This window comes from Osmerus mordax, chromosome 7 (assembly GCF_038355195.1).
Source record: "Osmerus mordax isolate fOsmMor3 chromosome 7, fOsmMor3.pri, whole genome shotgun sequence".
Lineage (NCBI taxonomy): Eukaryota > Metazoa > Chordata > Actinopteri > Osmeriformes > Osmeridae > Osmerus > Osmerus mordax.
This window is the reverse complement of record NC_090056.1, coordinates 10222244-10246943: the sequence shown is the minus strand read 5'-3', so window position 1 is coordinate 10246943 and position 24700 is coordinate 10222244. Positions and strand designations below refer to the sequence as shown.

The 24700-nt window shown below is 46.3% G+C and overlaps 2 protein-coding genes across 5 annotated transcripts in view; both read left to right on the top strand.

Moving 5' to 3' along the window:
- The window catches only part of tmcc1a (transmembrane and coiled-coil domain family 1a), a 33804-nt gene extending 31084 nt beyond the window's left edge, over positions 1-2720 (top strand). Inside the window, exon 5 of one of the 4 annotated variants that reach the window (XM_067240046.1) lies at positions 289-2720. In XM_067240046.1, the coding sequence (XP_067096147.1) occupies positions 289-603 (315 nt within the window). In that variant the 3' untranslated portion in view covers positions 604-2720. The remainder of the gene's footprint in view (positions 1-288) is intronic. The other 3 variants (XM_067240047.1, XM_067240049.1, XM_067240048.1) reach the window with 3 other exon arrangements.
- Positions 2721-4783: 2063 nt separating this feature from the next.
- The window catches only part of plxnd1 (plexin D1), a 45110-nt gene continuing 25193 nt past the window's right edge, over positions 4784-24700 (top strand). The window contains exons 1-12 of the mRNA XM_067240241.1: positions 4784-6052; positions 7602-7778; positions 10529-10660; positions 11287-11387; positions 14866-14995; positions 15698-15875; positions 15961-16069; positions 18953-19052; positions 20406-20504; positions 21963-22052; positions 22169-22262; positions 23110-23267. Of these exons, the coding sequence (XP_067096342.1) occupies positions 4838-6052; positions 7602-7778; positions 10529-10660; positions 11287-11387; positions 14866-14995; positions 15698-15875; positions 15961-16069; positions 18953-19052; positions 20406-20504; positions 21963-22052; positions 22169-22262; positions 23110-23267 (2583 nt within the window). The 5' untranslated portion in view covers positions 4784-4837. The remainder of the gene's footprint in view (positions 6053-7601; positions 7779-10528; positions 10661-11286; positions 11388-14865; positions 14996-15697; positions 15876-15960; positions 16070-18952; positions 19053-20405; positions 20505-21962; positions 22053-22168; positions 22263-23109; positions 23268-24700) is intronic.

Sequence of the window (24700 nt, the reverse complement as noted above, 5' to 3'; positions counted from 1 at the left end):
GAGAGAGAGACAGAGAGAGAGAGAGAGAGAGAGAGAGAGAGAGAGAGAGAGAGAGAGAGAGAGAGAGAGAGATCTAAAACTGAACCCTGTATGTGTTTAGATGTACAGCATTTCTCTAACTCTGCTTGTTGAATTTGAGTCTGTTTTACCACTAGGGGTTGCTAGAGCTCTGTCGCACACTGAGGAAGGTGTCCATGTGCGTCCATGTTATTCAACACTGCTCTGTCTCTGCTTAAAGTACGTGACGTAGGTGTGTCTCACCCTGCTGGTCGCCCTTCCTCCCCACAGGAGGCGCTGGAGGCGTGTCAGACACGCATCTCCAAGATGGAGCTGCAGCAGCAGCAGCAGCAGGTGGTGCAGTTGGAGGGGCTGGAGAACGCCACGGCCCGCACCCTGCTGGGGAAGCTCATCAACGTGCTGCTGGCCCTCATGGCCGTGCTGCTGGTCTTCGTGTCCACCGTGGCCAACTGTGTCGTCCCCCTGATGAAGACGCGCTCGCGCTCCTTCTCCACCCTCCTCCTCGTCCTCCTCTTCGCCTTCCTGTGGAGGAACTGGGACGCCCTCTCGGGATACACACACCGAGCGCTGCAGCCTCCCAGATGATTAGGGCCAGGCGGGTAGTGTTCGCGTTGCTAAGGAGACGTCAATGGTGCGACTTCTTGTCGCATACAGGAAGCCGGAGAGCCTAACTGCAATAGGATGTGAAGGCTGTCTCGTCAGGCTCTGAGGATTTCTCCAATCAGCTGTCACAGATATGCAGGAATTGGAAGTAAACCAGAGCGAAAGAGACAAGAGGGAAGATCAGTGAACAGTCACATGACTTTCCTTTGGAAAAGAAGAGACTTTGTTTACATATTTGGAGACAAGATATTATAGTGTTCTTTTCCTCACAGGATGCAATGTCATACTGGTTTTATTTTTAGAGGTTAATCAAGTATATTGTCTTTACATTTTCTAATATTTTATTTGAAACATTATTGTATTCTGTACCATGTAGCATTAAGCTCCTCCCACTCTGCACAAAGAGGAGCTTGTCAGGAAACTGATTGGCTATTCACCTCAGGGGCTAACCAGCCCCTCTGTCGAGACATGAACATGTTTTAGGCTGCCTTCAGGAAATGACTCACTACCGAGCTGTGATTGGTAGAAATGTGAAGGCAAACGTTCCTCAAACCTCTGCTACTGCTACTTGATTCTGAGACCAGACAACCTCAGAGAACCCTCCATTTCCCAGAGTCAAAGGAAGGACGTTATGTTGAGTGTCATCATGCATACAGACTCCTTGTGCTTCCGTACTGTTTTACTAGAAATGATTTACGTTTTTAAGTCAACAAGAACTTGAACTGTTTTAAATAGGAGAGTGACAAACATTAACTACATATAGAATGTGGCACCAGAAAAGACAGAGGTTTGGGTCGACAACTTGCCACAAAACCACTGAATAGGACCATGGGGGCTAATGTGATAGCCCATACACTGTATTATCCATTTGGTCTCAAATGTGTTTTTTTCTGAATTGCTCGTTTTTATTAACCTTTAGAGAATCCCAGCACCTTACAGCACCCTGTACCGGACCCCTGGGGGTATAGGAGAATGTGAAATTACATAGGTCGTCCATCCTGTAGATGACACAGACTTGATAGGTGGTGTCCTCATGTCCTGCCAAATTTGACCTCTAAAATCTAGTTTGAAGGAAGGCTGATTCATATCTACATTAATAGTTGTCTCCACTGCCATGTCAAATCAATGCACTTACCTGTGTAAGAATATTCTGCAACGCACTTCTACTGTCGCTGCTGAGTGTTCCACTCCCACCCTTTGCCACCCTACCATTCTTCATGCCAAAACAGGGAGGGGCCTGTCAGGGGTCAGCTGTGCCAGAAGGAGACCTAGGTCAGGAAGTCTCAAAGCATGAGAAGACAGCCTAGTCCTTCTGTGTGAACAGACAGCACACGGTGCTGTAGTGCATGAATGACATTTTTCAAGGTAAGGGCGATGTAGTACTGTGAGAGACACAACCTCTGTGATCAGGATGTTGGGTGTTTAGATGCGCATGTCCTAACTCTGATCCTGGTTTACAACTCAGTATGCTGGCTCAGTAGAGGATCAGTCTTATCTTTATTCATCTGCTCCAGAGACAGTCCAGCTAAAGTCCACCATGCTCCACAGAAGATAACAGTAGGTCCGATCAGTGGAATTGTTGACCTGCACTTCCTAGTACTGTACACTGCTAGAGGACAAAGATTGTAATACACTTGATAGCAATTCCATACATAGTTGCTGATGCATAGCCCTCCTTGATAGGGGTGGTGTTCAGGATTATAGTTATTACTTTGGAACAGTTTTACAGAATAGGAATAAATGGAAGTTAGTTGACACTGCAGTGGATGTAGACATATTTATGGCATCAGAATGAATATACACCCTGAATGAATATTGTTCATATGTTGTGGTTGTGAACTCAGCCCAGTAGAGATGCTCTCTGGCCCTGGTTAGACCTTGCAGTGACCTTTCTGATGCAGCATGGTAGGGTTGTGTAGCTAAACCACTCCAGTGCCTTCCAATGTCCTTTTCTAAGTGTGGGATAATAAAATAAAGTGCATTCCTGACTAACTTACTCTGCCATTTATCTGTGTGTACATATGTGTGTGTTTGGTATTTAGATTGTTAATTGAATGAACACAAACACTAGATGAGATTCTAGGTTGCGCATGAGTGAAGCTGATATTGTGTCTAAGCAACTAATTCTAAAGCATTCAAATTATACTGCTAAATGGAGTGTGTGTAAGTGTTATGATAATTTTAATGAACTGTTGAAGTGCAATTACCATCGAACACTGGGAGTGGTACATTGACAAACAGATCTTTTTTTCAGGCATTTTTTTACCGATATTTTATTCTGGCATTAATGAACTGATTTAATCTAGGTGGCATGTGTTCATAGGGCCACTAGATGGAGATCTCCCCCTTCCATGGTCCAATAGACCCATGCAATGACCTGCAGGCTAAAGGTTTTTTTACGTCATATTAGTAGCCCATACGGTATACCAAACAATATTACTTACCTATCTGCATATGAATTACCCCTTATATAAGCTATGTGTGGCAGCATACACGCGCTGAACCGATGGAGGTGTCGTGCCCTGAAATATCGAACTCCTTATCAGGGCGGAAACAGATTCGTTCGGTCGTCCTTCAGTCACGGTCTGAGGCTCTTACAGGCCAGACTCGGTTCTCCAGGGAAGTGTTTTAAGTAACGTCGCCAGGCAAAATGCCCTCTCACTCACTCACTCACTCACTCAAAGAAACAAACAAACAAACAAACAAACAAACACACACACACACACAAGCTTCAGGCCCTAGTCTAGTGTCACGAATCACAAATTATCCGAGCGGAGCACTGGCACTAGTATATGCCTACACCTCTCTAGTGATAGCTGATCCTCGAAAGCCATGACCCTGGACCTTATCACCTCCGAGTGCACGGAGCCATCACATTAGTGAGTGCACTTGTCAGAGCACGCGGTGTTTATCTGTGATTGAACGGAGTATACTATAAATATATACCCCATGTGTGTGTGTGTAAGTGTTTGTGGCATGGGGTATTGTGCCGTATCAGAGAGGACCTTCCTGCCCCTCCACACTGCTAGATTTGATGTGCGTGGCCAAGATGTAAACTGTACAAACCCTGGCAGCATTTATCAGCGCCAATCACGGAGCGGTGACTGAGGAAGAGCATTGACCTGAGGGTACAACTGGATATAGAGGTAACCTATGAGTGAGACAGCAAAGAAGGAGGAATTTAAATGCACTCAAGTTTTTGGGTTCTCAGCTTTGCCTGTTGCGCAGATTTCGCACACTGTTTTGAGGGAAAATATCCCGCTGGGAACTGTCATGTTCTCTCATCTCGGAGCTGTGAAAGACAAGCATAATTTTATCTCTGTTGAGAAAGTGATTAAGTTACACCCATTATCATACATTTTTGAGAGGAGGCACATGTGTTGCGTTTGAATATTTATGAGACAAACCCCCAAAAGCTATGCAGAATCGACGTGAACGTCAAAAAGCGGAAAGGTGTGCCGATGCGCCCATCTGGTAGCACTTTCACGCTACTTACCCTACCTTATGTGAGAGAACGGAACCCTCGGCATATCTGCAGAACTAATCGTGGAGCTGAGGGAACACGAGCACAGGAGGTGGATGACTGACCTGCAATTAACCCCGGGATGAGCGGAACCTCTTTGAGTTTGGACAGGCCTAAAGCTAGTGGTCCATATCTCTATAGGCCTACATCCACAGAGGTCATAATCTTTTTTCTTCATTTAATTGATTTTCATTTATTGATTTCATTTCACAAAGCACCTATAATTATACCGAAATTGTGGCTCCTTAATATCATATTATAAATATATTGCCCTTCAATTTAGCCTATCAGTTGATTTAATGTGAATGTAGGCTATCCTATATATCTAATTTAGAAAATGCGTTTGGCGCGTTATGTGCACAACCTTGTATTTCCAATACAACACATTATCTAAGTGTATCTAAATATATGATAGTTTTTCACAACCGAAGGGCATTTTGACTTTTGGGATTGTCAGAGAAAGGGGCAGCAGCAGCAGCTAGTGTGCTCTCACACAGCTCACTCTGCCTACGCTGCGCTGCACTGAGAGAAGGAGCAACGGCTCTCTGAGGCTATCACGTCACTCTGTGTTTAGGCGTTGAGCAGGAAACAGCCTTTCCTCTTAGATTGTCGCAGTAGGAACAAACACAATATTTTTTCTTTACTCAATGCACCCCTCGGCACAGAACACGCGGAACCCGACCAGAAGGAAAAATGCCTCCTTCGACAGAGATAGCTGTTCTGATCTTCGGTGTCCTGCTTCTGGAATCACCCTGGAGTATCCATGGCCCGCGCTTCGCTCGCGCGCTACAGATACAACAGGCATTCGAGTCTCCAAACCAGACCAATAATTTCGTGGTTGACCAGGTATCTACAAAAGTATACCTGGCCACTGTCAACACCATCTACCAGCTGAACGGGACTCTGAGTTTAGAGGTGGAGAAGAGGACCGGTCCGGTTGAGGACAACCTGTTGTGCCATGCGCCACAGTTACCGCAGGCTCCGTGCGAGCATCCGAAATCCCTTACTGACAACTTCAACAAGCTGTTGGAGCTGGACAGGGAGCAGGGGGTGCTTCTGGTGTGTGGCTCCGTGTACCAGGGCTTTTGTGAGCTTAGGAGAATGGATAACATATCGGAGATAGCGGTGGAGTTCCCCCCTCAGGGAGAGAAAACTGTGTTTCCCAGCATGCTGAATATCGCAGCAAATCACCCCAATGCCTCCACCGTGGGGCTGATCTTCAGGAGCCATGGAGGCAACACGCGGCTCCTGGTCGGGGCGACCTATACCGGGGCTGGCACCCCGTTCTTCCCGAAGAACCACAGCAAAGAGGACCTGCGCTTCGAGAACACCCCGGAGATTGCCATTCGGTCTCTGAACATCAAGGACTTATCCCGGCTTTTCACTTATGACATCAACCCGTCTGAGGATAACGTGTTTAAAATTAAGCAGGAGGTGAAACCAAAAAACAAACTTAACTTTGTACATGCATTTATACAGAAGACGTATTCTTACATTGCGATCAACAATGACGCAAAAATGGGCCATAAGGAGAGCCAGCCCAATAGCATCCTTGCCAGGATATGTTTGGACACTGATAGTACACGCAAACCCACTTCTGGCGCGGAGAGTCGGAAACTTACAGAATCCTACATCCAGATGCCGCTACAATGTGGATCTAACGGTAACATATATAACCGGCTTGTGTCCGTCCACCCAGCCGAGATCAATACGGACTCCTACCTTTTCGGCGTGTTTGCAAAAGCGGACAGAAAGTCTGCTTTGTGCGCGTTTAGATTCGCGGACATCGAGGAGGAGATCCGACAGGGTCGTAAGAACTGCTCCAACTCCCCCAGCAGCGATGTGCAGGTGCTGGACAGCGTCATTCAAGGCTCTGGCGCAGCGTGCATACAAAAGGGCACTCTAGTTGTAAGTATACATGTAATATGTGTGCACATGGGGCTAGGGAATTTATAAGGAGGGTTGGTTTAGTATAAATCCCATATATACTGTATATGAGACTGTATAAAATACCCCCCTAACCAATATTTTTAAAATTATGGTTCTGAATACATCTAAAAAATATACACCCGTTTCTTCCGAAATGCTGATAAGTTTTCCTGAAGTTTTCACTTTGCCTACATTTTTGTCTGAAGCTTCAAATTTTTCTTTTTTGGAAAGCATATTAATCTGTAAGTACTTCACTGTTGCTTTTGGCAACTTGATATGACATACTTGACAGTTTTAGTAGACTAACTATAATGAATGATGCTTTCATGAGGGGAGACATTTCCCATGTCACGAGTGCGCCTGGGGTCAGGATGGCTTGAAGGATCCTCCAAAGCATGCGAAGGTTATGGGAACCGCAGGATGGATCAGATAGACTTATCTCGCGAGTAGGCCTACAACAATCACGAAATACAAACAGTTTCCCCAATTCCCACTTAATGTTGCATTAGGCTTAACAGAAGGAGTAACTTAGTTCTTTTGAATAAAAGTAACTTCTAAAGAACCAAAAAGTCAAGTAGTTTTAGTTATTCGATTTGCTGACATGATTTTACATCAAATGTAAAATGACTCTTTTGTTTCCAACAGTCAGTGGCAGTGCCTCATAATGAAATTGAAGCCTATGTTCTGCGCGCAGTCTGAGGAATGCTGTGAAATTCCATCCTTTCAGTGTGGCTAGATTGATTGACATGTTGGAGATCGTAACAAACGGGCTGTTTGATTGCGGAGTCTAGAGACCCCTAGCTGTCAGGTCATTAAGATGCGGAGGTCCTGAGAGACAGACACCCATGCTGGTTGGGCCATTCTTACCGTGACCAGAACGCCAGACGTTTTCAGCCCACAGAGCCTTTCCCCAGGCACCCACTTGTGGCTTGATGTGGTTGTGTTTTCTCAAAGAAAATACATCATATTGCACCGAGAAGAAAGGCTTTCTTCGGTTTTGCTTCTCCTCTGCTGTGACCGTTGAAATCTGATATTTTTGTAGCGTGGCTGAGGGCCCTGCATTGAAAGAAAGCCAAGGACACAATTTATGATAAGCAAAGAGGCCAGGGAAGAGCTGCGCGTGGGAACGGACTCCAAAGATATCCACTATGTTGTCTTGTCATTGCTTCTCTGCTTACAAAAAGAGACAAATAAATCTCTAGTTGTGGTGCTCATCCAAGCCTTAATGTGGAATGGTATAAAGTCAGTTCATGGTTTTTATATGGTTATTTATTTATTCTTCGACAGAGACAAAGTTAACTATACAGTCTTCAGATGGACTAAAATGATTAGACCAACCAAATTGACTTCTAGTTGTTATTTATTTTACATGGGTTCGCATGTCTTTTAATTAAAGTTTCACTTTTTATTTATAGCATGACCGTGTCCATGTATTGACATATTTATTGGGTGAAGGGTGGTCGGGATTCTCACACTGTCACTCATATTCTGTCTGTTCAGTAAATATGTTCTTCTTCTTTGTTATTAGCTGCAGCCGGAGCAGCTTGACTGTGGGGCAGCCCACCTCCAGCACCCCCTGGCCCTACGAAGGCCTCTGAGGGCCACACCTCTTTATGAGGCCATAGGGCTCACCTCAGTTGCCGTGGACAATATACACAACCACACTATGGTCTTCCTGGGAACCAGTACTGGACGACTGCGCAAGGTGACAAACACACGCGCACACACACATCCCAACACTAGGCACGACAAAACTGTTCTATTACTCAATTTACCAGTGTGGATGTGGTTAGAACCCTCATACAAGGAAACAAATGTGGCTTTTAAGGTTCAGTCTTACGAAAACAGAATACTTGACTTAACAGTAGTTGCTCTGTCAGACATGGCCTAACCCTTCAGATAACCCTTCAGTCAATGACGAGGGGCCTGGCCGTCTGCTGCACACCCTCAGAGAGAAGAAGCTGCAGTGTGTTTTGTTAGGTGACTCACTCTTGCAGAGTGTGAAGGTTTTCAGACAGCAGTCCACAGATTCAGCTTGACAACATCTGCAGTGGCTTCAGCCTATAAAAACGTTCTCCTCCAATTAGCGGAATTCCTTAATCCTGTCTCACCCGCATTCCAAGTCACCCCTCACTGAGCCAACAGAACAGCCCCAACACAGGGAGCGCCATGAGCTACGTCTCAGCTGGGAGGAAGGACATAAAACTCTGTCTGAAAGCTTTCTGGCCCTATTGTTCTTCATTAGACTGGTACCTTTTACAATGTTAGAACTATTCTGCTGGAGGGTGTCTTGTTTCAGGCCTCCTGAAAGCTCCCCTTGTTTGAAAATCTGTTTTTTTTTGTTGTTGCTGCCCTTACTAAAGATAATTGGTTTGTTGGGTTGGTTTATGTTTGTACACCCGATGCTTGGTGTGTGTGTGTTTGTGTGTGTTTGCATGTGTGTGTGTGTGCGTGTCCATTTGGTTTGCCTGATTGTATGTTTAGGGTTTTTAGGTGTCTGGTTGTGCCCTCATGCCACAAAGAGAGAGCGAAAGAGTGGTTTGGTGTTTATATTGCATGTGTTCACCACTGAACATACCCCTTGATTGTGTGTTGTGTCAGAGTTCTATCTAGAGTATTTGTTTGTGTGTGTGTGTTTCTGTATATGTTTGTATCCGTGCTGCATGTGTGTGCGGCATGCTGTGCATGCATTGTGTACAGCTTGGGGCAACTATGCATATGCGCATGTGTTTATGTTCCAAATGACATGCGTTGTGGGTGTGCATGCGCATGTACATTACTATTTATGCTTCTGTGTGTGTGGTGCTTTGTGTGTGTTTGCCCTGAGGGCAGTAGTGTTACAGAGGGTAATGGTGCTGTTAGTGTGTGTAATGTGATTGTGCCTGTGAGTTTGGCTGAGTCTGAGCACAAGGGAACAGCAGTACAGATTAAGTTAGGCTTCTGCTCCTGTGTTTAGGAGACCCCTCAATGAACTAATTTCTAATTACACCTTAACTAAGTCTACCTCTTACTGCAGTAGGACAGACTCTGTTCTTGCAGTCTCTTTCTGTAGTTTACCAAGATTGTGTATCCTTAATCTTAATCTATCTCAGTTTAGCAATCATTGTCCCCAAATCCCTCTCTCTCTCTCTGTTTTTACCACACCATCTCAGACATAAAAAGGTCCTTTGATTAGTCTTTTGTAAACAAACACACAGTCTCTCTCTTTCTTCTCTCAACCTTCAGATATTTCGCTTTCTATCTTTTAATATCCTCTCTCTCTCTCTCTCTCTCTCTCTCTCTCTCTCTCTCTCTCTCTCTCTCTCTCTCTCTCTCTCTCTCTCTCTCTCTCTTTCTCTCTTATACACACACACACGCACACACACAAAGACACACACACAGCTTGTGGCAGATGACCACTCCTGGGTTGAATTGAGTCTTTCATGTGCAGGCAGACAGACAGAGAATGGAGAGGGGGAGTGACCTGCCAGTAGAGCAGGTGTTTTGTTGTGTGACCTGGCTGTGCACGGTGCCATCTCCCTCCTCCTATCCTCTGCTCTGCTCTCTGGCCAGGTGTGGGCTGCTCCCTACTGGCCCACTCTGTTTGTTTGTTCTCTATTGACCTGGATGGAGGTTAGGCATACATTGCAATGTCCCCAGGACTGTGATACATAGAGAGAAAGAGGAAGTGTGTGTGTGTGTGTGTGTGTGTGTGTGTGTGTGTGTGTGTGTGTGTTAGACAGTCAGAGAGTGTTTCATGGTATACTGATTTAGCTTCAGATTCAGCATTGGTGGGGCATAGATTTTTTTTGTCTGGTATTTGCAAAGGTTTCAGTGTGTCTGTGTATGTACTGTATATCTGTGTGTATGTCTGTGTGTATGTCTGTGTGTGGTCAGTGCATGGATAAGGAACCCAGTCTCAGCTTGTCACCAGGATCTCACAGTTAACCATAGACATTCAAAAACAAGATCCTCACTGTTAGTGTGACAGGAAGTCACTGCTGCCTTTGAATTTTCTATTGAAGACTTTGTATGTGTGTGTGTGTGTGTGTGTGTGGGGGGGGGTGGGGGTGGGGGGGTGGTGTGGGGGGGGGGTGTTGCACACCACATAAAATAGAAATAAACCCATTTTGCTCAATTTTATTCTGTAAGTACGCGTTGCACCTGACATAATATTTGGCAGAGAAAAATCACCACAGAACTAAGTACTGTAGGTGTTTAAAACCCCCTCTTTTATACGAGCTGAAAGTGACCTTATTTAAGAAAGCTGCTTAACTTGCAGAATCTGGAATGTAGTACATTATTATAGCTCAGCTATATTGTATCGTCAGTGCAGAACTATAGAGTACCAGGCTGTTTAATAGAAGATGACGATTTATCTCCGGAGATAATAATTGACATACTTCAACATTTGATTCCTATTATTAGTATTTATGTCAATACTGTAAAAATTGAAACATATTCTGTTTTCTACAGCTGACCCTCCTAAGGAACCAGACTGTGGCCAATCAGTGGACACTGAAGCTAAGACCTGGCGAATCAGTTCACCACATCATGACCTTCGACCCCAACGACAGGAACTTCCTTTACGTCATGACTGCTCACCATGTAAGTCTGCAAAACATTAGCGTCTCCCAATCACTAATTCCTGTAACACTCGTGTTTGTAGAACAGCATATTGATACCGCAAACTGTTTGTACAGATAATGGTTGCTTATAGTTTTGCAGGAAGGATGCTAACCCACTGTAGGTGCTTTTTGCAGAGGGAACTTTTTGCAAAGCAATTTGTGTAGCATTTTGTAATACAAATCCTTTCTACAATATGGAAGTGTCAGTTGTTTCTCAAGGATGTGTTTGCTCCAGGTCTCATGGTGTACGGGAGTGGAGGCACATACATTACCACTGTTCACACATGGGAATGGAGGGGTGCTGGGGAAATCTGGAAATGTCATTGACAATGTGTGAAAGAGAAAATGAATTGACTTACTTTTTAAATGTAAAAGCTCCCCCTGGAAGAACTTATTTGACACGTCTAAATAGAGAAAAGAATAAAAATCTTGCTTGCATGTGAAAGACTTTGAATTCCTAATTTGTATTTTTTTAAGTAATTGTCTGTGACTGTGGCTTCACCTGTGGCTTTACACTGATGGTGGTAGACAAGCTTGTCAAGCATATGTATGTATGTGTGTGTGTGTGTGTATGTATGTGTGTGTGTATGTATGTGTCCTGTTTAGCTGCTGAGGGTGAAGGTGGCGGTGTGTGACCAGTACGGCAGCTGCAGTGACTGTCTGGGAGCCGGAGACGCCCACTGTGGCTGGTGTACACTGGAGAACAGGTGGGAGTCTACCATCTATCAGCCTGCTAGGAAATCAATACACTACACCAACATACCAACTACACTGTCCATTCTGACAAAGTGTCAGTTAACTGGGCACCTTTAGATTTTGTCAGTCAAGTAGAACAGCAGGGGGGGAAATGGCAGAGTTTTTGTTCTAGTCATTGTTGGATAACATGCCGAAGTGACACCATCCAATGAGCAGTGACTGGACTAGCACCTCCTGTTGCTCTGTCATTGTGGGGGTTGGCTTCTCGGATCTGTGCTCTATGTGTCTTGCTCTCTTACTCTTGTGTGCTGTGTTTAGAGTGTTGTATTCTCAAAGGGCAGAGAGTGTGTGTATGTATGTGTGTGTGTGTGTGTGTATGTGTCTGAGGGCTGTGTTGGGAGATAAAAGCAGATTAGTAGATGAGATAGAAGAGGGTTAGTGATGTGTGTGCCTGGGCTCTGGCATGGCCAGAGAGCACTGAGAGAGAGAGAGAGAGAGAGAGAGAGAGAGAGAGAGAGAGAGAGAGAGAGAGAGAGAGAGAGAGAGAGAGAGAGAGAGAGAGAGAGAGAGAGAGAGAGAGAGAGAGAGAGAGAGAGAGAGAGAGAGAGAGAGAGAGAGAGAGAGAGAGAGAGAGAGAGAGAGAGAGAGAGAGAGAGAGAGAGAGAGAGAGAGAGAGAGAGAGAGAGAGAGAGAGAGAGAGAGAGAGAGAGAGAGAGAGAGAGAGAGAGAGAGGGGGCCTGGGATAGAATAACATTGTATTCATTTCATTACCTGACAAGAGCATTATGTGTAGGTGTGTGTACATGCATACGTGTGTAGATGAGTGCGTGTGTGCCAGGGTGTGTGGTAAAGGTGGGAAATATATTGCAGAAGGGGAAGAATTTATAATGCCTTCTCTCCTTTCCCTTTATGTATGGATTTGTTTTCCTCTGCTCTCCTCCTTTTTTCTGTGGAGTTTGTTTCAGTCTCCTCTACCAGTTTCTTTATCATTGTCTCTTTCTCTTTTTTCCCTTTCCTCATTTTCTCACATTCATATTTTTCAAGTTACCCCCCATTCTCTCCCCTCTCTGTTCTCTGTTCTCACTCTCTGCCCTTCCCTCCTCGCTCCTCCTCGCTCCTCCTCGCTCCTCCTCGCTCCTCCTTTACAAAGGAGCGTTGATTGTGATGGTGGTTGTGGGAGGGAGAGCACACACTGGATCTTTTGACAAGGAAATGTCAAAGTGTGTGTGTGTGCGCTCGTGTCTTTGTGAATATGTGAACGTCTGTCTGCGTGAGTTTGCACGTCTTCATGCCGTGTGCCTTTGTGTGTGTGCGTGACAGAGTCCTGCACATGCCTGTGTGTTCTTCTGTGTTGCTTTCTGAGGATTGGGAGCTGATGTCATGAGTGTGTGTCTGTGGCAATGTTTGACCAGTCACGCTGGGTGGATAGGAAGGCCTGTCGGGTCCAGGTGGGCGGGGGGAGTGGGGGGGTGGGGGGTGGGGGCTTGGCCCATCCATGGATGAGAGCTCCTATCAGGTCATCTAAGTTCGCCTTCAGTGGGAGGACGACCCTCTCTGATACAAACAGACACTCAAACACAACCAGGAAAAGAAAGTGATCTCACAATCTGAGAATCCATCACAGTCTTCCTTTGTGTGTGTGTGTGTGTCTGAGTGACTCTGGATGACTATGACGCATTTGTCTGAGCGGGTGTAGCTACCCTTTCCGCCTGTATTCTAGATGCACTGTAAGTTGTTGATGGATTAACTTTACTGGATGTGTTCTTTATGCCCTTGAGAATGTGGTCCGTGAATATGCTTTATCTGTGTGTGGTACTTCCAAGGGGCAGTTTCATATATTAAGGTGTTTAACTTTCTTATCAGCTTATCCTCCTTATCACCTCCCAGACACTCACAAACTTTGTGAGGAATGGGTTTTCTCAGCTCATATTTCAGCTGCTGGTGTTAACTTTGTTTATTTTAAGAAGCTGTTCTTTTTACATTTTTAAAAAGAACAGATTTTTTATAATATTTTTTCTGTAAGGTTTGTCTGCTGAGCCAATGAATTTGACAGGTGATATGCATGTGTTTGTGTGAATGTGTGCTTGTATGTGTGTGTAGGTAAGGATGGCATGAACATTATGTGTGAATATTCACGCCCTGATAATAGGGTGTTTGAACTGTTGACTGATTATATGTGAATACATTAGATATTGGGTGGTTCATGCTTTTTCTTAAAAGGGAAGTGAGAAAAAAAAACCCATGATGCTTCAGTGGGTGAGCCAGTGAGTCACGGTTGCAGATGTTTCCGGTCAGAAAGGAATATTAGGCAAGTCTTTTGGACACTCGCTATGTTGTCTCTCTGCTATTCCAGGGAGTCTTTCTCAAATGTGTTCCTGAATGACGCCGGCCTTATTAGGTGTTTGTCTGCCATATGTTGGATGTGTTTTAGATGAGATTGGATTCTAGAGTGGTAGTTAGAGTTTGGTGAAAGTCTGTGTGCAGTGGAGTGAGTATGTAGGGGATGTTTGTGGGATTGCAGAGCATTTGAGTTCTATTTGTATCCCCGTGGCTGACCTCACAGCCCTGCTGGCCCCTCAGCACCCTGGGACTGGAAATCTGGACATTCACTCTCGCATGCAAAGACACACAAACACACACGCACAGACACACAAGTTTGTATCTTCCCACCACACACATACACACACATAAATGCAATCAGTCACAAACACATGCAGGCACACACACAATAACATACAAGCACCCTCACAGACATCTGTTCTCACACCCACACAGACAAACAACCTCATACACATCCGCTCAAACACTCATTCACACACATTCAATGTTCTATTTGTTCTAAAAGCCATTAAAGTATTAAAAGCATATATAAATATAGGTGTCAAACTCATTGTAACTGCTGTTCTATGTGGGGCTGCTGCTCTGTCCAGAGTTGAAGGTCTCTGTGTCCTTCTGTCCTGACTCAGCCTAGTGCTGAGGGACCTCTTAAGCTTAGTAGTGAAACAGAAGCCAAAATACGAGACCACCCTGCTTGGTCAATTCATCTTATGATTTATTCGGATTCATACTTTACACTTAAACACACACACATGGACAAATACTTGGTCTGGTAGTACTGTAATTAAACTAAGTTGTCCCTGATTTCAGTGCCTATAGGTCCAGCTGCTGGGAATGTGTGTGTCCCAGAGTGAAACAGGCCACTGTTAGAACTATCCTAACAGACAGCTCAGGCACAGATGAGACCAGCAGCTTGATACCGTACACACAAATGTGGGAACAAGACTGTAACACTCAGGAATTAAATATGACAAAGATGTTTGAACACGTCTAAATATTCACTGGGAGCAGAAATGAAAAGCATCGCTAATAACCATTTAGATCTCCATCGCTGCAAAGTCCCATAACCTCTTTGTTACTGTAGTCCTCTCTGTCTGTCTTCCCAGTCACGTCCAGTCAGCCTGACCCTCTGCCTGTGCCCTCCCCCCCCAGGTGCACCATCCAGAAGGAGTGTCTCCTGGGCCCGCTGGCTCGCTCCTGGATCGGAATGGGCGAGGGATCCCAGCAGTGCCCCTCCATGACCCTCACCCCCCCTGAGATCAGCCTGTCTGCAGACATCAAGGTACCAAGACTGGGCACAGACACATTAAAACACGCCGTTTTTACTGTGTGTATGCAACCTCATTATTGTTGCGTATACATTGTGAATCAATGCTATATTGTTGGCTGATGTTCTAAGCATGTGTATGAGGAGGAGGTGTCTACACTGATAAGGCCGACACTCTAGTTGATGTGTAAGTCAGTTAAGCCTGGATAGGTCCAGCAGCTGGCCCATCCCAAGACATCACTCAGGGCCACAGGAAGCTGGGCCCACTGCCGTCTCCCCAAACAGGAAGCATAAGGCAGGAAGCAGGAAGTTTGCACCATAGCTAGGAAGTGATCAATTCCAAAGACAATAGAATAGAGTTCACTGAAGCATGTTACCACATGTAGCTGGCATCTCAAACCAGCATTGTTCTGCTGTCTGTTTCTTCACCCTTTTGCCCCTTTCCTCAGACATTTTGAAACGATGCCAGTGAAGTCAGTTCACGTCAACAGGGTGCTATGTTTCACACCAAGATTCTCCCTTTCAGTCACGCTTCTGTGCCATATGACCTTCAATATCATCAACCAAATTGATCTAATTATCTTGAACTACAATAAACTATATCATCTGGAGCTATGACTCTTCCAATTTCTTAACATTTGGTTAAACCCATTAACCATGTCAGCAACACCCACTCTAATAACTTGTACTCTTCTTTGCCTCCCTCTATCCATCCAGGATGTAGGGATTTTGATCAACGGCAGTGTACCTGATCTCATTGGCTCCCGTGTGGAGTGTGATTATGGATTGGGCATTTCCACGGCAGCCACCGTCCACCTGGATTATGGGCCTGCCCAGATCCAGACCTGCCCCCTCCTCCCCCGTGACAGGTACCCCCACATCCCCCCTGGCAGAGGTAAGGGCTCCCCCCACCACACCCCTACCCTTCCCACTCTAAACAAGGTAGTATCTTGAACACATCTGTTTGTTTGTTGTGGCAGATCACCTGACAGTTCACGTGGCAATAAAAGTGAACGGAACTGCGGTGGTGTCAGGAAGCTTTGTCATCTATGACTGTGAGAGGACGGGCATGATCCATGTCAAGACTGCGTGAGTCACACCCTAAAACTACAAATCTACACACACAATCCTACTGCTGTTAACTATACACTCCATAATCCAAATAGAACACATAACAGTCATCTCTAACAACCACATGCACCAAAACACACAGGGTTTTAATACCAATATGGGCGCTGTGAGGCGCTCATGCAGACAGGTCCCAGTGCAGGGACCTCTGCCAAGTCCTAGCATCACTCAAATGTCGGCCAAATGTCAGCTCTAGTCTCACTGGCATTCTCTCTGCACACATGTAGCTCAAGGCAGAAAGGAGAGCAAAGCCTCTTGTCTCAGCTGATGTCACTCAGGGCATGTTCCTCTGTCCAGCCTGAAAGCTCTGTTCTGCAACATTGGTGGATAAATGTTATGGAAGGTCTGTTTGGTCTGTAGCTTGGTTGAGGTTTTGAACAGGATTCACTGTTGTGTTAATATTCTCGAGATGAAAATAAAGGAAATTGGATGAGTGAAGCCTGCTCCTGGTCTTGTTGGTTGTTGATTGTTCCTGTGGGGAGCTGTGGTCTGTCGGCTCTTCAGGCAGTGTGGTCACACAGACAGGCTCTGCTCCCGTCTCCTGTCTCTCCTCTCCTCTGCTCTCCCCTGCTCTCCTCTGCTCTCCCCTGCTCTCCTCTGCTCTCCCCTGCTCTCCTCTCCTCTCCCCTGCTCTCCTCTGCTCTCCCCTGCTCTCCTCTCCCCTGCTCTGCTCTCCTCTCCCCTGCTCTCCTCTGCTCTGCTCTGCTCTCCTCTGCTTTCCTCTCCTCTGCTCTCCCCTGCTCTCCTCTCCTCTGCTCTCCCCCGATTTCCCCTGCTCTCCCCTGCTTTCCTCTGCTCTCCTCTCCCCTGCTTTCCCCTGCTCTCCCCTGCTCTCCTCTGCTCTCCTCTCCTCTGCTCTCCCCTGCTCTCCCCTGCTCTCCTCTGCTCTCCTCTGCTCTCCCCTGCTCTCTTCTCTCTTGCTCTCCCCTGCTCTCCTCTGCTCTGCTCTGCTCTCCTCTGCTTTCCTCTCCTCTGCTCTCCCCTGCTCTCCTCTCCTCTGCTCTCCCCCGATTTCCCCTGCTCTCCCCTGCTTTCCTCTGCTCTCCTCTCCCCTGCTTTCCCCTGCTCTCCCCTGCTCTCCTCTGCTCTCCTCTCCCCTGCTTTCCCCTGCTCTCCCCTGCTCTCCTCTGCTCTCCTCTCCCCTGCTTTCCCCTGCTCTCCCCTGCTCTCCTCTGCTCTCCTCTCCCCTGCTCTCCCCTGCTCTCCTCTCCTCTTCTCTCCTCTCCTCTCCTCTGCTCTCCCCTGCTCTCTTCTCTCTTGCTCTCCTCTGCCTCTCTCCCCTCTCATTTGCAACCTCCAGGGGACCAGCAACTGCTGTGCTCCTGCCTTTTTGACCATGTCTGAAGGTCCACACGATGTGATGGCTCGTGTCATAATGATTTTAAGGTGTACAGACAGATTGTATTTCTGAAGTTCTGTATATCCTGGCGTGTGTATGTGTGTATGACTGTGTGTATTAAACCTGTCCTCAGTAAGGTCTGGCGGTGTGAAATTTGATGGCATATTGTTGAAGGTGATAATGAGCTAAGTGCCATTCTCACAGGAAGAGTGCTATGTTGCTATCTGAGGAGCTGTGATACTCTATCAACTTTTAATCACTTCAAGCTGCTCTTTTAATAACTCCAGAAAGAGCTATTACAAGGAGACTCCTAAGGTACTGCTTCACACGGTTACTGGATATGTGGGTCTTTTTTCATGTTCTGTGCATGGTTCTCTAATTCTCAGGATGTGTGTGTGTGGGTGTGTGAGTGTGTGTTAAGACGGTTCTCTCACAGCCTGGTCAGAGTGGTTACTAGGTGAAGTGTTAATGACAACCAGACGGTAGCATTCCTCTCTGCCCAGTTGGACAACCAGCTGACCAGTTCTCTCTCTCTCTCTCTCTCTCTCTCTCTCTCTCTCTCTCTCTCTCTCTCTCTCTCTCTCTCTCTCTCTCTCTCTCTCTCTCTCTCTCTCTTCTCTCTCTCTCTCTCTCTCTCTCCCTCTTTCTCACTCTCTCTCTGTCTCTCTCTCTCTCTCTCTCTCTCTCACTCCCTTCCACTCCCTCTCCCACTCTCTCTCACTTTTTGTTCTTAATATGGTCGTCCTCGTCACTGTCTCTTTGTCTCTCTATTCCTTCTGTCTCTGTCTGCTGTCTCTGTCTGCCCCCTGAAGTCTTTTCTCCCTGACATCTTTCTCCCTGACAGGGACATGATTGAGAGTGTGTGTTTAACCACCCTGTTCACTGAGAGGCCCTGAGAGTCAGTACAGCTTTGTGTGCTCAGTGTGCTGCTGTGTGTGTGGACGTGTGTATTTATGTGTGTGTTCATTGTATGTGTGTGTGTGTGTGTGGTGCACTATGTGCCCAGTCTGTTTGTGTATGACAGAGATGGTTGAGGTTGGGTCAGGGGTTAGCGAGGCGAGCGGAGACACAGATAGGGCGTTTGTGTTCGTGTGGATCAGTGTTATAGGCCTCCTCTGTGTTCGTGTGGTTCAACGGGACAGAAGCAAAGTTAGAGAAAAAGAAAATAGCTTTCACTGATAAGAGTCCCTCAAGTGGGCTGTCTGCTTTTCTTCAGCGCCGTCCTCATCCTTCTTGTCACGTGTAGCCCCTCTTCTTAACACCCCTCCAGACCCCTCCTCAGAGTTTTGGTATCACTCGAGGCACTTTCTTGCCTGGTGTGGGACATCTGTCTCCCCCCTCAGGCTGAAGAATGGCACACACAGTGGAGGTGTTCCAGTTTAGGCTGTCTGAGAACACACACACACACACACACAGCTGACATAAACACTCTCAAGTTCCCGCGCACTCACTCACACACACACACACTCACAAACACACTAGACTAACCTTATCTTGTCCCTCAGGTGTGGTAGCTGTCTGAGCACCAGATGGAAGTGTTACTGGGACCAGCAGAGCCACTCATGTGTCTCCAGTAAAGAGGACTCCACACACACCCTCCTGGAGGTCAGTTGCCCCAAGGTCTAGAGCACACCAAACACACCCTGGCAACTGCTTCTCTTCAGGCTGTGTCATGATGTTAGTGCTCCATGGTTAGGCAAGAGCATGTGGTCAAAGCTATGCTCCATTCAACCATTCTGAAAAAGCTCATAAAACTGTGTTTTACAGACTCCCGACTAGATCATGTACCATATAAAATCTCCATCGACCTTTTAGAAAACTGTCTTCATGGCTATTGGGTTTGATATGCCCGTTGGTGCCCTGTTTAAGAATGGGTCCACTATGTTCCAGCTCATTTGAATATTTCCCAATCCAAACTGTCCTGAAGTAGCCTGCTCCTAGCCTGTATGAGGGTATGTTGAATATACCTCCATAGAGTGAAAGCTCCCCATGCTCTGTTGCATCTTGTTTGTGAGTGTAGGTAGAAAGAAAAATCTTTGGAATACTATGACTGTAATTGTACAGTATCTGATCATATTTGATCCCTTGCCAATTCAATCTTGTACATTGAAGTTAATTGCCAAATATTAGAAACCAAACCAGTTTATATCTATGTCAAAATCAGTATACCATCAAAAGGGGAAGTTGAAAGAATATATGTTGTGGCAACCCCTGGTTACATCCCTTGGTTGTCACACTGTACTGTAATGACCAACATAAAGGGAGACCAGTGGAGCCTGATGGAGCTCTTAAAGTCAAGCAGGCGCTGCCTTCTCTGAACATACCTGGGCTCTGACGCCACCTGCACTGTTGTTAGACCTGCCCATCATTCTCCTGCTCTCTGTGGCGCCTGTGCCAAGACACAGACGTTAATGGAGCTCAGAGTCCCAAAGCCGCTGTACAGCCCCTCACACACAGCTGGTCTGGTTGTGGCTGGGCCCTGAGGGCCGGCTGACTCAGCAGGAGGACGCTGGTTAGATGAGTCAGAGTGCTCTGCTGGTCTGCTGCTGGTCTGAAACCCATGTGTTCTGTGGCTATAAACCTACTGAACTGCAATGTCCAGTTAGGTTGAAACTATTAAAGCAAACTTTATTGATGGACCCCTTTGAAAACGAAGTTATTTAACAAAGATGAATTATTCCTTGAATTAAGGAAACAATGTAAGGATCTGCTTTATGAAGGGAAATGCTGTGATGTGGTCAAAGACAGAGGCTGTGTAGTCCCATCCTTCTGTCCGGTGGGGCTGTTTTCCTGCTCCCTCTCCGTCCCTCTGTTCTATTGTTGTCCTCCTGAGTGGGCCAGGCTGCCCCCTCCCTCTTCCTCCCCATACATAAACAGGACAGGTATTTTGGGAGGCGGATGTGTGCGGGGGTAGCCATTGTTTTCTTTAACCCTACCATGTCACTTCCTATCCCCCAGAACACTGCTTCCTGTCCCGGCGTCATAGCCGCAGAGGTTCCTCCGTCGCCCTCAGGGATGACCCAGGACTTCAGCCTGTCCCTAAGCAACGTGGAAGAGGTATATCACCCAGCTCTGCTTTGAGATTAGAGAGTAGAGACACCACCTGGCATGGTTGGTCAAATTGAGTCAGGTCATTAAGGACATCAAATGATCCCTTTCAAGCTGGACTGAACTAGGACCGCCACATGATGGAGGAACCATAGAGGAGAATTATTAATAAATCAGTATCTGTATCGCTTCAGACGAACACCTTACAACTGTCTCTCATGTCAAACACACTGTCTGAACAGCTTATCTCTTATTAGGTAGATGCAGTCACTAGTGCCTTGCATTCACAGCTTTCACACTAGGCTGGAACTCTACAGTTTCAACTGATAATTAAAATGAACACTGTTTTCAGATCGGTTAAACTCCAGTTGTTACTAGTGTGTGATTCATTCTCTTGTCCTGAATGAGGCGGGTAGATTCCAGCCTTGACTGGTTGCCAGGTCCGTCAGGCATACCCATAACCCCCTTTGCCCTTTCACACACTCCCCTACTGGGTTTCCATGGTGATAGACAGTGAGTCAAACACATAGACAGACATAAACTCACACACAAATTGTCCTGGATGTAATCAGCTTCTTATATTGCTGTTCTTAGATTTCAGTCTCAAGCTTTACATAAACACACATTGTTTGAAGAATGTCATTGACTTTGCCATTACTCTATACTCCAGGAAAATCATACCTTAGCTAATAGCTTCATTCCACCATATTCTATTCTATACTAAACGAGACCTAAAGCTGAGACACAGTTAGATGGTCCTGGGTCAGACGACATACTCCATCAGCATGGGCCGTTCTGTTGAGAAAACACTAAGATCAAACACCTTAGACGCTACTCAGAAGCAGCAAGTAACTCCCTCCAAGTAACCGGGAGAAAGTCCAGGGGGAAATCTATCAAGATAGAAGAAACATGCTACAATCCTAAATATGCTCAGGGTTACCCTTTCTATCCATATTTATACTCCTGATGAGCTGTTAAGCTGAGCTCATCACAGTGTCACTGATGACTTCAGCCTCACAGAGCATTACTGACTAAGCTGCCATTCGTGGTGTGTGCTGCGTAGCTTGGGTCTTCTGCTGTGTGTGTGGTGGGTGTGCTGGCTCAGTCCCAGCCTTGCTAGGTGAATATCTTAGCTAAATATGACTGACTCCCTGAGGAGTTCCTGACAACCACACCCTCCAGATGTTGATGAATATTAATAATGAATGGATTGAGTCTTTGCCTGGCAGGGACAATTATCCCGGGCTATATCAGATTCCTTGATGTACCTTCCTCTCCCGACACCTGGGTGGCTACCACAGGAATTCCCTATAGGACATTCAGACAGCTTTCTCTCATGTATTGGCTGTATAATCATCAATCATCATGTTATGTGTCTTTACTGAGCTCAGTGAGACATCCCACTTCATCTTTAACTGCGTCCACGATTGATATACGGTGTGGTCTCACAGTGTTTGTGCTCCGTAGGGGGAGGAGCTGGAGTGTGACCTGGGGACTGGACAGCGCTACGAGGCCCAGTGGCTGGATAGCTCAACGGTCATATGCACTGGTGTAACAGTGAGTACAACCAACCGTCCTACTTTACAGTCTGGGTCTACATTTTTTGTGGAGTGTCAATCAAAGTTTGTGCTGCTGGTAGATGGCCAATCAGAAGGCTTGTTCTGTGCTTGCAGCTGTTCACGGCAGAGAGCAGTCAGGTGTACCAGCTCAGCCTGCGGAGGAAGGGCTACCAGGACAAATACATAGACGGCCCTCAACCCATGAGAGGTAAGGGTTCACACACACGCACACACACCCACACACTGAGTAGGCTCAGTAACTGGCTTGCAGCCTGTGCTGGTTTTCATAATGACATCTCCATGATGAGAAGTAGCATGACTGTTGCTAGGTTGATCATCTCCTTTGCAGCTGAGGCTCAGGCCAGGCCAAGCCCAGATGCTGTGTGTTTACAGATCATGTGTCTACCATGTGAGCACTGAACTGCCTCTTCAACAGCACTGGCTAACAGCCAGAAACTCCGAATACTTGAACTAAACATCTGATACTTCATACCGCACAAAGTCATAAAAATACACACAGGCGTATACACACACAAATACACACACACACACACACACACGCACACATATGGTTTCTCTATGGGAGGTGCAGTGTAACATGGACACGCTCATCTGTTTCTCGCTCGTTCTCTTTATCTCTTCCTGTATCCTGTTCTTCCATTACTGGCCCTGTCTTGCTGTTTATTTCTCTAGTAATTCATGTTCTCCTGGCAGATGCCTGTCCTCCTGCACATGTGGTTTCAAGTAGTCCAGTACCAACCTGGCAAAGATGTTTCAAGATGACTGGTTATGTTGATCAAGCTCTCTCCCTGCCCCTATCTCTCCAACTCTATATCCTTTTATGTTTCTGACTTTTTCTCTCTCTTTCTGTTCTCTGTTGCTCTCTTTATTTATTTCTCTCTCTCTCTCTCTCTCTCTCTCTCTCTCTCTCTCTCTCTCTCTCTCTCTCTCTCTCTCTCTCTCTCTCTCTCTCTCTCTCTCTCTCTCTCTCTCTCTCTCTCTCTCTCTCTCTCTCTCTGTCTCTCTCTCTGTCTCTCTCTCTCTCTCTCTCTCAGTGGAGGTGTATAACTGTGGGGTGGGCAGTGCAGACTGCTCCCAGTGTTGGGGCCGGGAGTACCAGGGTCATCTCTGTGGCTGGTGTGACAACAGCTGCAGGCCCAGGGACGACTGCCAGACTGCCGGAGATCAGTGTCCCGACCCGGAGATCTACAAGGTAGGCTGTGCTGCCGCACACACATTCACTGAAGAACGCATGCACACACCCACACACATTCACACACACATACACAAACACAGTACTCCATAGAAAAACAACATCTCTTTGACCTAGCCCGTTTGACAAGGAAGTGGTGTGTCACATGGTGTGGGTGAGGTGCCCTGGCTGTACAGTGTCTCCTGATGAGGGTTTACTTTGGAAAGGCAAGTGTTTGCACAGAGTCTCATTAAAGCAGCTCAATCTGTAAAAACACCCTGTATAGTGTACAGTTAGGAGTCTCCAGCCCACTCAGCCACAGACCCTATGGAGAAACGGCCATTCTTCTGAGGAGCCACCAAGGAAAGCATGGGAGCACTTAACCTGTGTTCAACTCTGGCTGTTTGAACCTGGTGGTGTGCTGACTGAGGCTCAACTCTGGCTGGCTATGTACAGTATGTATCTACAGTAGGTTCAGTTGTGAGTTTACTAGTTAACCTGAGAAATAGAATATGCAAGAGAAAAATTACTCAACAATTTGAGATGAGTGTTTTACCAATATGACCACAAAATGACCACCTCAAACCAAACCAATGTTTGGTTCTCAAACCAAACCAATGTTTGGTTTTGAGATACTGCTGTGGTCATTATGTCCAGTCAGCTAGACTGGAACCGCTTGGTTCTACAGGTCATTTGCAGTCATCAGGATGACTGTTGCTTTGTTCACATTCCTTTCAACCTCCGTGGGTAGGCGCCTGAGCTTGAACCTCAATGCTTTAAAGAGCTGTGTTTGGAGTTGCGTTCAAGCTTGCTTTGCCACTACTGAACGCTTTATCTGCTTGCTGCCGTAGACGGGAAGTACGGCTCGCGTGAGGCCCAGTAGAGCTAAACACTTCCTGTAGATAAAACCTGGCTGGCCCACAAGACGGAACCTAGATGAAACAAAGAGGTCACACACACATACACACAAGATGACACATACAACTGTCACGCAAAGGAGCCGTCTGTACGTTGGGAAACTCAGACTTCTGTATAAGACACTGAGTGAAATTTTGTGTGGTCAGCCAAATGTATCAACACACAAAAACGTACACACACACAAACACACACAGCTGTCTCATATGAGAAGGAGGGGGAAACTGGAGCAGAGGATCCTAAAGTGTGTGATGCAATGCTTTGGCAGCCATGTTATCCCAGAGAATACCCAGGAGTTTAAGTGGCTGTGGTGGCTCTCTGCTTCCCAGCCACAGTGACTCTGTAGAAGAGTGAGGGTTAGGGGAGTTGGCCTGAAGCTGTCAGTCTTCCTACCACCGCCGCCTTGAAGGAGATTTGAGCCCACTGAATATCAGCACTGCTGTGATTCGTCATAGGTACGGTTCCTTAGGCTGCTCCATTTATTAGTTCACGGTAATAAGCGACAACAGATTAGAATTTGTTTGTTTATTTAATCATTT